This window comes from Anguilla anguilla, chromosome 5, assembly GCF_013347855.1.
Source record: "Anguilla anguilla isolate fAngAng1 chromosome 5, fAngAng1.pri, whole genome shotgun sequence".
Lineage (NCBI taxonomy): Eukaryota > Metazoa > Chordata > Actinopteri > Anguilliformes > Anguillidae > Anguilla > Anguilla anguilla.
In genome coordinates this window covers 36,380,560-36,393,842 of record NC_049205.1, presented here as the reverse complement: position 1 = coordinate 36,393,842, position 13,283 = coordinate 36,380,560, and the positions used below count along the sequence as shown (strand labels likewise).

Here is a 13,283-nt window from a genome sequence, read left to right as displayed (position 1 = left end):
TCTCTCTCTCTCTCTTCCTCACTCTCTTCCTCTCTCCTTCCCTCACTCTCTCAAATTGTGCTGCCCAAATTGTGCAACTTCCTACTCTGACAAAACATGCTTGCCGGTGCAAAATATTCCTCCCTGGCCTCCTCACACATGCCACTTTCAGTAATACACACATGCACAAACACAAACAGGAGCTGGGCAATGTGTTAATATGATTTTTAGAGACAGAATCTGTTGAAGGGGAAAAGTTCTGTAATACTAATCTAATCTGATCAAAGCAGGAATGTTGGCACTAATTCATAATGCAGAAAGAGAGGAGTGCTGTATATTATTATGTGCAGGATGAAGCAAAGCTTTTTGGTGTATTTATGGAGAATGTACTGGCATTTACACTAAAACATTTAACATTGTATAACTGCATCTGCTATTAATAATTCTGACAGCCTGACTTTTCACCAAAATAGTAGTGATTATATTTAAATTTCCAGTATATTGGTGGTTCGGGAAGTGCACTTGCTTCCTCTTTTCATAAAATCACGAACATACTGCATGTCCTTCATGTGGAGGAAATATGAAATTTTTGCATATTGACATTAATATTGTGTAACTTCAAAACTTTCTTTATATTTTCACAAACCTCTGCTGACTCAAGCAAAGATATTGCACATATTGGTAATGCACATTCTTTTGACATGGGAAGATGTCAAAATACAGGGTCAAGTTGCTGTAATATTTAATAAATCATAGTCAGCATTCTTTTGGAAAATGGCATTTTTAGTTTTCGTGAAACATTATACGTTTAATGAACATTTACTTCTTACGTCTAATTATAACTTTGCATCAATTATTGTATTTGGTGTAAAGAAAGATTTTAGGAATTATGTTTTAAAGATACAGTTTATGGAATATATACTTTTTGTTTGTGAATAGCTTTGCTTTTTTACTTTGGAAGTATTTTTGTTGTTAATTTAATATAAATTACAGTATATATATATATATATATATATATATATACAGTGAGCACCATAATTCATTGGACAGTGACACATTTTTTGTTATTTTGGTTCTGTACTCCAGCACTTTGAGTTTGAAAGGATACAATGACAAAGTGCAGACTGTCAGCTTTAATTTGAGGGTATTGTCATACATATCGGATGAACCGTTTAGAAATGATGACAGTACTCAGCTTTTGTACATATTCCCCCCATTTTCGGGCATCAAAATATATTGGACAGTTTAACATAATGTAGAATAAAGTAATCATTTTAAATATTTGGTCGCATATCCTTTGCATGCAATGACTGCTTGAAGTCTGCGACGCATAGACATCATCAGACGCTGGTATCTTCCCTGGTGATGCTGTGCCAGGCCTGTACTGCAGCCATCTTCAGTTCCTGCTTGTTTCGGGGACTTTTTGCCTTCAGTCTCCTCTTCAGCATGTAAAATAGATGTTCAACTGGATTCAGATCCGGTGATTGACTCGGCCAGTCAAGGATTTTCCACTTTTTGGCCGTCAAAAACCCCTTAGTTGTTCTAGCAGTATGTTTCGGCATTTGGTTTTATCTGAGCAGATAAAATATTTCTGTAGACTTCAGAATTCATTGTTCTACTTCTGTCTGCAGTCACATCATCGATGAAGACAAGTGGGCCCGTTCCACTGGCAGCCATACAGGCCCAAGCCATAACACCCCCTCCACCATGTTTCACGAATGAGGTGGTATGCTTTGGATCGTGGGCATTTCCTTTTTTTCTCCACACTTTCCTCTTTCTATCACTCTGGTACATGTTAATCTTTGTCTCATCTGTCCACAAGACTTTGTTCCAGAACTCTTGGGGCTTTTTAGGTGCTTTTTAGCAAACTGTAATCTCGCCTTTCTGTTCTTCAGGCTTATCAGTGGTTTGCATCTTGTAGTGTACCCTCTGTAGTCCTGCTGGTGTAGTCTTCTACATATGGTAGACTTTGACACATCTACACCTGCATCCAGGAGAGTGTTTTTGATCAGTTGGGCTATTGTCAGGGGGGTTTTTTTCACCATAGAGAGTATTCTCCAGTCATCCACTACAGTGGTCTTCCTCAGTCTACCAGGTTTTTTGACATAATTGAGTTCACCAGTTGTTTTTCTCTTGTTAATGATGAACCCAACTGTTGACTTGGGCATGCCCAGGGTTTCTGCAATGTTCCTAATTGATTGATTTTCATTTCTGAGCCTTATGACGGCCAGCTTAATTTGCATCGACACTGCTGTCTTCCTCATGTTGTCACACCCCAACAACAATCTCCAAAGGCAATTGCAAAGTCTAGAATCAAGACTAGACATCAACAGATCTCTTCTGCATTCACTAACGCCACAAATGAATACACCTGCCTAACGAAACACATCTGTGAAGCCAGTTCAACAAATACTTGTAGTACCTTAAAAAGGGACCATGTGATTTCTAAACGGTTCATCTGATATGGATGAAAATACCTTCAAATTAAAGCTGACAGTCTGCACTTCAACCTCATTGTCATTGTATCCTTTCAAACTCAAAGTGCTAGAGTACCGAACCAAAATAACAAAAAATGTCTCACTGTCCAATGAATTATGGTGCTCACTGTATATACATACACACATGCATACATACAAATATATATATACACTCACCGGCCACTTCATTAGGTACACCTGTTCAACTGCAAACTGCACCCGTAATGCAAATATCTACTCAGCCAATCACGTGGCAGCAACTCAATGCATTTAGGCATGTAGACATGGTCAAGACAATCTGCCGAAGTTCAAACCAAGCATCAGAATGGGGAAGAAAGGTTATTTAAGTGACTTTGAATGTGGCATGGTTGTTGGTGCCAGACGGGCTGGTTTGAGTATTTCAGTAACTGCTGATCTACTGGGATTTTCACGCACAACGATCTCTAGTGTTTACAGAGAATGGTCCGAAGAAGAGAAAATATCCAGTGAGCGGCCGTTCTCTGGGCGAAAATGCCTTGTTGATGGCAGAGGTCAGAGGAGAATGGCCAGACTGGTTTGAGCTGATAGAAAGGCAACAGTAACTCAAATAACCACTCGTTACAACCGAGGTATGCAGAAGAGCATCTCTGAATGCACACCACGTCAAACCTTGAAGCAGATGCGCTACAGCAGCAGAAGACCACACCGGGTGCCACTCCTGTCACCTAATGAAGTGGCCAATGGGTGTATATATATAAACTTTCTAACTTTCTAAACCTGGAATATTTTCTTTTTTCATTCGTGCAGTTTTGTTCCAACTTTGCCAAGTTAGATGGAGAATGTCAGTAGATAGCAATTTTAAGGTCATACCACTGATTTTCAATGGTATTTAAAACTGGGCTGGGCCATTTCGAGCTATTATTTTGTAGTTTTTATGTGCTTTGGGTCATTGCCCTGTTGGTACATGACTTTTCTCCCTAAATGCAGATTTCCTGTGGACTAAAACAGGTTGTACTCAAGGATTTGCCAATATTTAGCTCCTTCCATTTTGTTCCTGATGGAAACAAGCATGATACTGCCATAGCATGACACTGCCACCACCACGCTTGATGGTAGTGATGATGTTTCCAGGGTGATTTGCTGTGTTTGGTTGGTGCCACAAATAGCACTTTGTTTCCAAGGCAAAGAGCTCAACATTAGTCTCGTCAGACCGCAACACATTCTTCCACACAGTATCTGGGTTTGTCACATGTCTGGCATGACTTTTCAGAAGTGACTTTTGCCAAGCCAGTCTTCTGTCCAGCTACTCTCAGAAAGAGGCCTAATCTATTAAGAATTGAGGACTGCTGATCTCTGGACAGTTTCTCCCATTTCAGCTCTGTGACATCGTTAGAATTGTAGCTGACCTTCTGGTTACTTCTCTGACGAGTACCCTTCTGGGTTGTGCTTTATCCTAGGAAGGTTCCAAGCTCTTTGTCTTCTACCAAATTCATCTCAAAGTTCCAAAGGCAGTTCCTTGACCTTCATGGCTGTCTGATCTGCTGTTTCAGTTGTTAGACTAAGCTCAGTGATATTTATTACAGAATCATGCAGTAGAACAGGTAAATTCTAAATTAAAAGAGTTGGACCTTAACTTAATTTGTGTGATCACTCCAGAAAAGTAAATACACCCGGCCCTATTTAGGTTGTATACACAAAGGGAATACTTATCAATAAAGTAATTTTCAGGTTTTACTTGTAATATAATTATAAAGACATCTTTCATTTTCATATTATAGAAAGTAATAAGTTAAACATATAGGAGTGGAAAAAATAACATTTTTGATTTTGTATCACAGTAAAAAGAAATAACCAATGGGGGTGAAATTTTTCTGAAGGTACAGTAAATATCAGAGATATAGATACACTTCAGGATTCTGACTTATAAAGGTAAAAAAAAAAAAAACTTATACTATACATGCATCATGTTCAAAGTGTAGACCACACGCTCTTTGCAGTTGAAAATGTTTTATATTCTACTGATGCGCAATGTGTGTTATACAAAGTATAATATATGCACTCAGTAGTCACTTTATTAAGCACACCTTTATCAGCACTGGGTAGCACCACATTTTGCATCCAGAACAGCCTGAATTCTTCATGGCATGGATTCAACAAAGAACTGGAGACAGTCCTTTACATTCTGGTCAAAGCTGACTCGATAGCATCATGCTTCGGCTACACATTCATGCTGCAAACCTCCTCCCAAAGGTTAGAGCTGGTGACTGGTGCAGGCAATTGGATTGGAGCAAACAGACGTTATTGTAGAACCAGCTTGATGTGTGCTTTCTGACATGGTGCATTATCCTGCTGGATGTATCTGTTTTAAAATGGTGAACTGTGGCCATAAAAAGATGCACATGGTCAGCAACAAAGTTCTGATTTGCTGAGTTTCAAATTTCAAAAAGATTTCCCAAGCTTTATGGGTTTCTCCTAACTGTACTATCTCAGTTTAGCAATCCACTGACCACTTCCACTTGTAATGTCCTGCTCACTCAACACTTCTTACCACAACCCCCTTTCAGTTCCTCTTCCCCACCTTATCTCAAAACTTTCCTTAGCTGTAGGCTCATACTACTTCCTGATGGTCACATGATAACGCTGCCATGTGCGAATATACTGATAACAAGTTCCCTACTTCAGAATCAGTTGCTTTCTCCTCTCACCAACCATGAAGACCTTGCTTGTTTACACAGTGATGACCACTGTGATCCTCTCTGTCTTGGCACAGGTAAGGATTGGTAATTAACTAAGGGGAATAAAAGTCCTTCAGGAGCAATGGTCAGGGCAGCAGTGTGAAGCAGTGGTCAGGTATGTAGATTGTTGTCAAGGGAGCACTGTGGACAAAATAGAGTAGTTGTCAGAACAGACAGAATAAGGTCAGGGTATCCGAAGAATATATTTTCTCTTTATATATAAATCAACTTTATAAGAATATGTTACTAATGGGAATTCTGGTTATATTGTATATAATAATATAATATACAGGATGTATATGTGTATACAGGTCAATGATGGATAAGCTCACTGGATGTTAATTTTATTCATTACAAAATTACTAAAATGCACTTTTAAATACAGTTGATTTCATTTTGGAATATACTTTGCACACAGAATTTGCATGCTAATAATTTAAGTGTCATTGTAATTAAAGTGTCGCTTAAAACATTGTCAGATATCAACCATGTCATGCTGTGGTCTCTTGCTGATGAGGTAACAATAGGAAAAAATGTGTTAAAAAACAGATTGAGACTAATGTTCAGATGAAAGCAAGATTTTATCCTCCTCTATTTCAAAGTCACAAGCCACACAAGTTTGGTTCCAAAGGGGATATCCACCATTTAAAACAGTGACACCTGCTCTTCATAAAATGATTGCGCACATAAAATCGAAACTCTTGTTGATATATATTGTGGTAGAAAAATCACCGTGCTCTGTTTCGGCGTTTGGATGTGAATAATTAGCTTTGTTCATGCAGCGTGGACCGCACAAACATACACGCAGTGATATGAGTCTACTCTGTCTGACACAGGGAAGGTACGATATTTATACATTTCAATGGCGGCACCCAGAAAAATGGGTGCCACATACCCAAGGAATTAATTCTTTTTTTTTTATTAATGACAATTTTATTATTTTCCTTATGTTTTTTTCACAACATACGTTCTTCTTAGGGACTTGCAGTTGATTCAATTAGATCAGTCTTTTTGCAACAAGCACCAAGCATACATTGCATGGCAAGAGCTTTTGACAAGACTTCCACTATACATATTGTGGGACAAGCAAGGATTAACTAAAAATATTCTTATTTTCTGAATCCAGCAGTTCCAACAGTCAATGCCTTTGTTAAAATGTTCAGCACTCTGAATATTGAACACAAGCGATATTACGTGCCAGGACCCCTCAATTTTACCTACGTGTAAAATATATTTAATTTAATTTAATTTAATAATTATGTTTAAAATTAGAATTATAAATTAAATCTCTGAATTCATTGATAGGTCAGTCTACAGAAAACTGGTGGAATCAACCAACAAGGCAAAGCAAGCTCTATACCAGGTTTTAAGATTAAATAATTGAATTCAATATGAAGCAGTCAATTACATTAACAAATTGAAATCATACACTCTTTATTGAATGCAGATTTGAACCCACTACTTCAAATTACAAAACAGAAGACATTATACAAAACATTAAACAAGTGATTATGAAATACCAGAAAAGAGAGAGGGACGGATAAGCCAGACCTTGCCAAAGTATCACCCACTTCCAGTTCAAGCACCACAGGATGAAAGGAAACCAGCTAAGAACACACAACCAAGGAACCACCACCAAAATAAAAACAGGAAAATTCTTATTCTCCAAGGCTCTGAAATACAAACACAAACACAACTCAACAACCTTTTTTCCTGTGGCAGTCTTAAAGACAATACTCAGCATGGTTTGAGGATGTTTGTCCTGATTGGGTGATACTGAGTTAAAGTGTAGGAGAGAAGGGAAGGGGGATCAGACTTAATTTATGACAAGGTCTGACCTACCAAAAACATTGCATTCAAACTTAAAGAGGAAATGGAGAAAGGAAATATTAGGCATGTAGCCATGCGGGGTCTCTGACCCCCAATATGGTGTCCTGTGTCTTCTGGTCAGCCTAGATTAGGGTATCAGGGGATTTTGAATTGCCACAATAACATTTGGTTTGATCAAGGGGAGGGCAGGCCACTTTCTTAGAAACAATATATTATTATATCAAATTTACTATGTTTCCCTCTCTAAGACCATAATCTAAGCACTACATATCTTACTATATATATATATATATATATATATATATATGTGTGTGTGTGTGTGTGTGTGTGTGTGTGTATGTGTATGTATGTATATATATATATATCTGTTACATCTGTGTGTATATATATATATATATCTGTTATATCTGTGTATATATATATATATATATATATCTGTTCCACTGGGATTGCCCTTCTGATCCTGCAGGTGACAAAGGGGGCTGAGAAATCTCAGGAATGCACCTGTGAGCTGAATAATTCCGGGCTCACCTTCCCCACGGTTCGACTGCAGAACGTCCTGTCTGGTGCCACTGACTGCACCCGCAGGATCACCTCACAGAAGGTACCAACAAGCCGTGCGCCCACAGAACAGTTTTAACCACAACGCCACCCAGTGTAACAAAGTATGGATTTGCAAGTGGCTGCAACACAGTAACCAGTAGAGTGATGGAAGGGAGGGGCTTCAATAGCCCCAAAATGGGTGGAGCTATCATGTGCTGTCAGTGACAGAAATGTTGCCCAAGCAAAGTATGTCATTATGAAAGGAACAGCACACAGTTGCTCTCTAGTCATGAGGGAAATGGTGGTCGACCCTTTGAACAAAATGATCCACACGTCCCAACCAGGATGTATCATGTGGGCTAAAATGAAGGACGGTCAGTTTGAATTCCACTCATAAAATTAGTCTGCATTAGACTAGTCAATAAAATCTATTAGATTTTTTTGTACAGAGTGCAAGAGGTACTTTTTTACAGGTAGTCTACAGGTAGTGAATTGACAAAATGGAGATACCAGTCCTTTGCTGATGATATCTTTCCCTCGGTGTACTGTGCTGACATCTCCACAGACACTGCTGCTTGTGAAACACTAACAAGTTCAACTGTTTTTGTCACTGCTAACAGCTTACACTTCAGAACAGCCCTTATATACTGTAATAATTAAAATAAATTGGAAACTGTATAATTTTGTACATATGGAAAGCTTTATCAAGATCCAAATATATGGATATGGCTCCAGATAAGGCTTTGCCCTGTCCTGGCAATCACTGCTCACTCAGTAAGGGAACAACATTTGTTTCTGCATTAGCCGCAGTAGGAGTGTATCTTATCAACCAATAATATGGTGGGCAGTTCATGTTAGGGTCTGGCAAACTGTGCATTTCATTATAATCCTGGAAGGGTGTTTCTGCTCTTTCATTTTCAGTAAGAACATACACAAGTTTTGAATATACCTTTTCTTTTAGATGTCAGAAGTGAACATTCTCCTGGACAAACTGCACTACCGCCTCCGGCAGCTGGAGGTCGATGTGTTAGAACTGGAGGACGAGAGTGACAATGATGGGTCTGCCCAAGAAGGGGACCTTTTCATGGCAGTAGCCTTGCGCATCATTGAGATTGAGCTGGCTGAAATCCTGGACCTCATTACAAAACTCAACACCACTACTACTGATCACCAGGGCCTAACCGCAGACATTAGCACAAAGGTGAGGATCCCTGTGTACAAGTGCCAAAGAACACATTGCATCTGGGGGGAACAAAAATGAGTAATATAGGTAACGACCACAAAAGTATGACGGTGGTTGAACGGAGTGGTGTGTGTGTGTATATGTGTGGCTTGAGTATTAGCGAAAAACATGACCTCATTGCTGTTGTAATTGTTTTTTGACTGGAACGTCACAATGCTGCAGAGAATTATGGGTAATTTTATTCATCAAAGTGTCCGAAGATGCAGACTTCAGAGAAGAACTCATTAAGAGCATTGTCAAGCCTGCCAACACAGAAACTTCTCATATGGGAGAACCTGAACCCTTGCTCGCTTGAGTGAGAACGTACAATTTGTGGGTGTGAGGGGTTGTTGGTTTGAGGAGAAAAAATCCACCTTTGTCTTTGCAACAGTTTTGGATGTTGATCTCCCCACAAACTACACAGTCCGTAGATGTTCGACACACACAGGTTTCATTCATTGTACAACAAACAGACACAAAAGGAGCAGGGAAGATCCTTATTAGTCCAGGCCATTTAGTTCAGCCCCAGCATGCATCTTTCATTCCTGCCCCAGATCTTACCGAGGGCAGAACAGATAAAGTTATACCGATGATTACCAAATTGTCTGAAGTTGCAGTTGCATGCCGGATGAATAGCCCCTTCTCCACCTGCAGATGGCGCCCTTACCATGCCACCCCTCCACAGTCTTGTGATAGTTAAGCAATACAGTCAGCACGTGTCACTCCAGACACAATTTTCGGGGTGTTTTATTTCTGTAGTAAGCTCAATTTTAAGTAAGTCAACACCGCTCAATTTTCTCTATATCATAACAAAGACACTGTGCAGCCACCACTGTCCCCAACCTTCAGGACAGTCAGAGAGCCTGATGTCTGGGTGTTCTGGATGTTAATCTACAATACAACACGTTGTATAGAACAATTTTATCCAATAGTTGACATTTTCACTGTTCTTGCAGGTACACATTGCTTCCCTGAAATAAATGCCAGCTTACCCCATACTGCCTGGACATCTGGCTCACATAGCTGCTCATCCAGCTCCCGTCAGACAGAACATTATGAGCTACTTGAATATAACAGAGTAGAACACAACGTACAGCCTCTAAAAATACAACCAAAGGATGGATAAAAAGCATGCTTGCCCTTCAGTCTCAAGGGTAAACTTTGGGACATAGGTTGGACTTGAACTTAACAAGAGGGTATTTAAAAAAATGGTCAATAGATGGCACTACTTTGCAAAATATTTTTGTCAAAATGGAAATGAAGTAACCCACTGTATTGTAAATTGCTGTTTACATTTACTCTTTTTTAAAATTCTGAAACAAGAGTCAAATGGAACATAAAAAACAGATGATTTTATAGAGGAGGCTAGGCTTACCTTAGCTCCCCTGCACAGTCACCACTGGTATGTGTGAAAGAGGTTTTCTGTGTGTGTGTGTGTGTGTTTGTGTGAGACAGAGAGAGAGGGTCTTTGTATGTGCATAAGTGTGTTTGTGCATGTGAAAGGGGTCTACGTTAATACAGATCTATGCCACCCTCAGTTGAAGAACATGAGAATGGAGATGGAGTCTCTGGAGAAGTTTGACCACACAAACATTGTAGAGAAACAGAAGAAGAATCAGCAGCTGATGAAGACCCTAGAACAATGCCAGGCTGAACTGCAGGTGACAGTGGCCCCACCCATTATACCTGTGCCTGGTAAGACTCGCCTGCTTGGATACCTGTGAAATATTGAATAACAACTTGACACCACGTACATGTCAGAGTCAAGTACCTTAATTCAACTAAGTTGTCAGACTTAAGTAACTTTTTTCAACTAAGCTTTCAGAATTAAATAACTTTTTCCAACAAAGTTATCAGAGTTAAGTACCCTTTCTCTGCATATTTAAAAGTTAGCACACACTCACACTCAGTTCTTTGTCATGTTCCTCTTACTTACTCTGCCGCTCTGTAGGAAACTGCATCCATGGACACCTGCTAAATGTGACGGGTCCCAGTACCTACACCATCACTCAATACGGGACGTCATACGCGTTTGGCGCCTGGGGTCGCGACCCCATGCCTGTCAAAGGGAAGGAAGACTGGTACTGGCTGGTGGCCCTGACCAGCAGCAACATCTATGCCAACTACGTTCGCTGGTACAGCAGCCACAGTGCCATCGTCTTGGGCGTGAATGCCGAGGATGTCTCCATTGCCTCTGGGAACCCCACCACCAACACGGTGCAGGGTCCCAACGTGGCCATGTACGGCGGCGCCCTGTACTACGGCTGCTACAACTCACCCTCCCTCTGTCGCTTCAACATGACCGACCGTACCATCACCGCCGCTCCCCTGCCCAACGCCGGACACAACAACAAGTTCCCCTTCTGCCACCTGGCCACCTGCTACGGCTACACCGATATGGACGTGTCCACCGACGAGTCGGGCGTCTGGGTGGTCTACGCCACCCTCGAAAATTACGGGAACGTGGTCCTGAGCGAGGTGGAGCTCGGCAGTCCTCCCACCCTGGGCCGCACCTGGCGCACCTCGCTACACAAGCGGACCGTCACCAACACCTTCGTGGCCTGCGGCGTCCTGTACGCCACGCGCTACGTGGACAAGCAGAACGAGGAGATCTTCTACGCCATGGACACGGTCTCCGGGCAGGAGAGGTACGGCCTGGGGCTGCGCATCAAGAAGATGTCCGACAACATCCACTCGCTCAACTACAACCCCCGCGACCGGCAGCTCTACGTGTTCAGCGACGCACACGTTCTCACGTACCAGCTCATCTTCGGATGAAGCGCATCCGCAACCTGCTCCCCATTGCTGCACGCATACTGCACGTAAATGCGTATGGTATGCTTATTGACCTAATGTTAATGTTAACAGGTATTCATTAGAATTTAAAATATTTTCAAATATATTTTCATGATTTTCAACTGTGTCATGAGTACGAGTCATATGTATTGTATTTGCAAGTCTTTCACATTGTTCTCGGAAGCATGAAATTGTACGAGACCATTGTAATGAGTAAATAAAACTCATTTAAATGCTGCCCCCCAGTTCTTTCAGACAACCTGCCGATTTCCCCTGAATGTCAGGAAGACAACAATGAAGCAATCAAATAAAAGCAAGTGTTCCGTTTATTTTATTCTACTTCTTAATTTTGGTGGTTACTCAACTTGCCAAACTTGTTTGTGAAAAATACTGACTCACATACTCAATACTGACTGACCCATTATACTGACTCAAAATTAAGGACAAATGCTTGTTTCATCAAGGGAACAGTAAATTAAATCATGGTAAATCAGTCATTTTGCAATACAGGAAGTAGTCCAAAAAATTAATAGAGAGATACAATCTAATTTATAAACAAATGGATAAGTTCGTATTCATGCATCAAGTCCACTTAATTTAAGGCCGCATTTTTCATCAGTCAGTGCATTACTTTTATATAAAGTCACTGCAAGTAATATAAATTTCCTGCAGATGACGTTATATGACGTTGGTCGTTATTAAACTACAGAGGCGACTTGTGGCTAGTATGGCCGTGTAAACATCTGAGGCTGGGAAGACCACTTCGACCACTATTGTAATATAAGTTCTGTCATTCGGTATTAGCCCAGCCGAGTTTTCAATGTGTTAAAAGGCCAGTCCTTCATTTCCAGCGGCGGTTGGTAAACTTAAAATTGGTGGGCCGGAAAACTTTCTTTTAAACTGGCTATTGGTCTCCACCTGTTTTCAGCCCTTTTCCAACCACCGCTGCTACTTTCTTATCTTATCATAGACTCTGAAAAAACGACTACGTTAATGGCATGATTAAAACATTAAAATAAATAAAACATTTGGTCGCGTTTCTTGACACAGGCTGATCATAAGGTCACAAAAAAGTACCACCATATACCCATACTTGTTTCTCTGCACTGAACATTTCATTACAAAATTACATATCTCCATATGAGATTTTAAGGATTGTACATAAAATGTATCTTTCATGTGACAACTTCCAATGAACCAACAGGTTACAAGTCGCCGTGTCTCCAATTAATCTATTTACTAGTTCCAAAGGCTTTGTATGAGCATATTATCATATTTACTGCGAATATTAAAGATAGGTAGAATTGATGTTTTCTAGTTCTGTCACCTTAAACATGTTTCATTCCTAATTACAACAATATTAGGTCACATATCTGTTCTGTAACTACGTGAACACTAGAAACAGAGGGAGACAGACGAACATCGCGCTCTGGAATGAAAATGCAGCACTTCAGTCAAAGATACATTTAAGCCTCATACTTTCTGCATAAATTGATTCGTTGTAAATATTGTTTTCCTCTTCCCACATCCTCACGATGGTAATCCGCGTATGCGCACTGAGCGCCTCTATTGTCTAGCGGCGGCAGGGCAAAAAAAACGAGCGCGGATATGGGAAAACAGGGGAGCGGCATACACTGACCCGAATCTGCGGCCACACGGAGAATACAGCGGGCACACAACGTCGACTGGATGACAGACAGATAAGCAGCAGCGACCGTTGCC

The 13,283-nt window shown here is 40.6% G+C and overlaps 1 protein-coding gene across 1 annotated transcript; it reads left to right on the top strand.

Moving 5' to 3' along the window:
* Nucleotides 1-5,061: 5,061 nt before the first annotated feature.
* Nucleotides 5,062-11,890, top strand: LOC118228006 (olfactomedin-4-like). The gene is made up of 5 exons (XM_035419169.1): nt 5,062-5,205; nt 7,470-7,604; nt 8,505-8,744; nt 10,304-10,460; nt 10,717-11,890. The coding sequence occupies exons 1-5, from the start codon at nt 5,146-5,148 to the stop codon at nt 11,541-11,543; spliced, it is 1,419 nt and encodes a 472-aa protein (XP_035275060.1). The 5' UTR covers nt 5,062-5,145; the 3' UTR covers nt 11,544-11,890.
* The last annotated feature ends 1,393 nt before the right edge of the window (nt 11,891-13,283 follow it).

What these genes read in the sequence shown, in the direction of transcription:
- LOC118228006 (XM_035419169.1), top strand. Translation starts at nt 5,146, where the DNA reads ATGAAGACCTTGCTTGTTTACACAGTGATGACCACTGTGATCCTCTCT. An exon ending in TCCTCTCTGTCTTGGCACAG is followed by an intron (nt 5,206 to 7,469) that starts GTAAGGATTGGT and finishes CTGATCCTGCAG; the next exon opens with GTGACAAAGGGGGCTGAGAA. An exon ending in CCGCAGACATTAGCACAAAG is followed by an intron (nt 8,745 to 10,303) that starts GTGAGGATCCCT and finishes TGCCACCCTCAG; the next exon opens with TTGAAGAACATGAGAATGGA.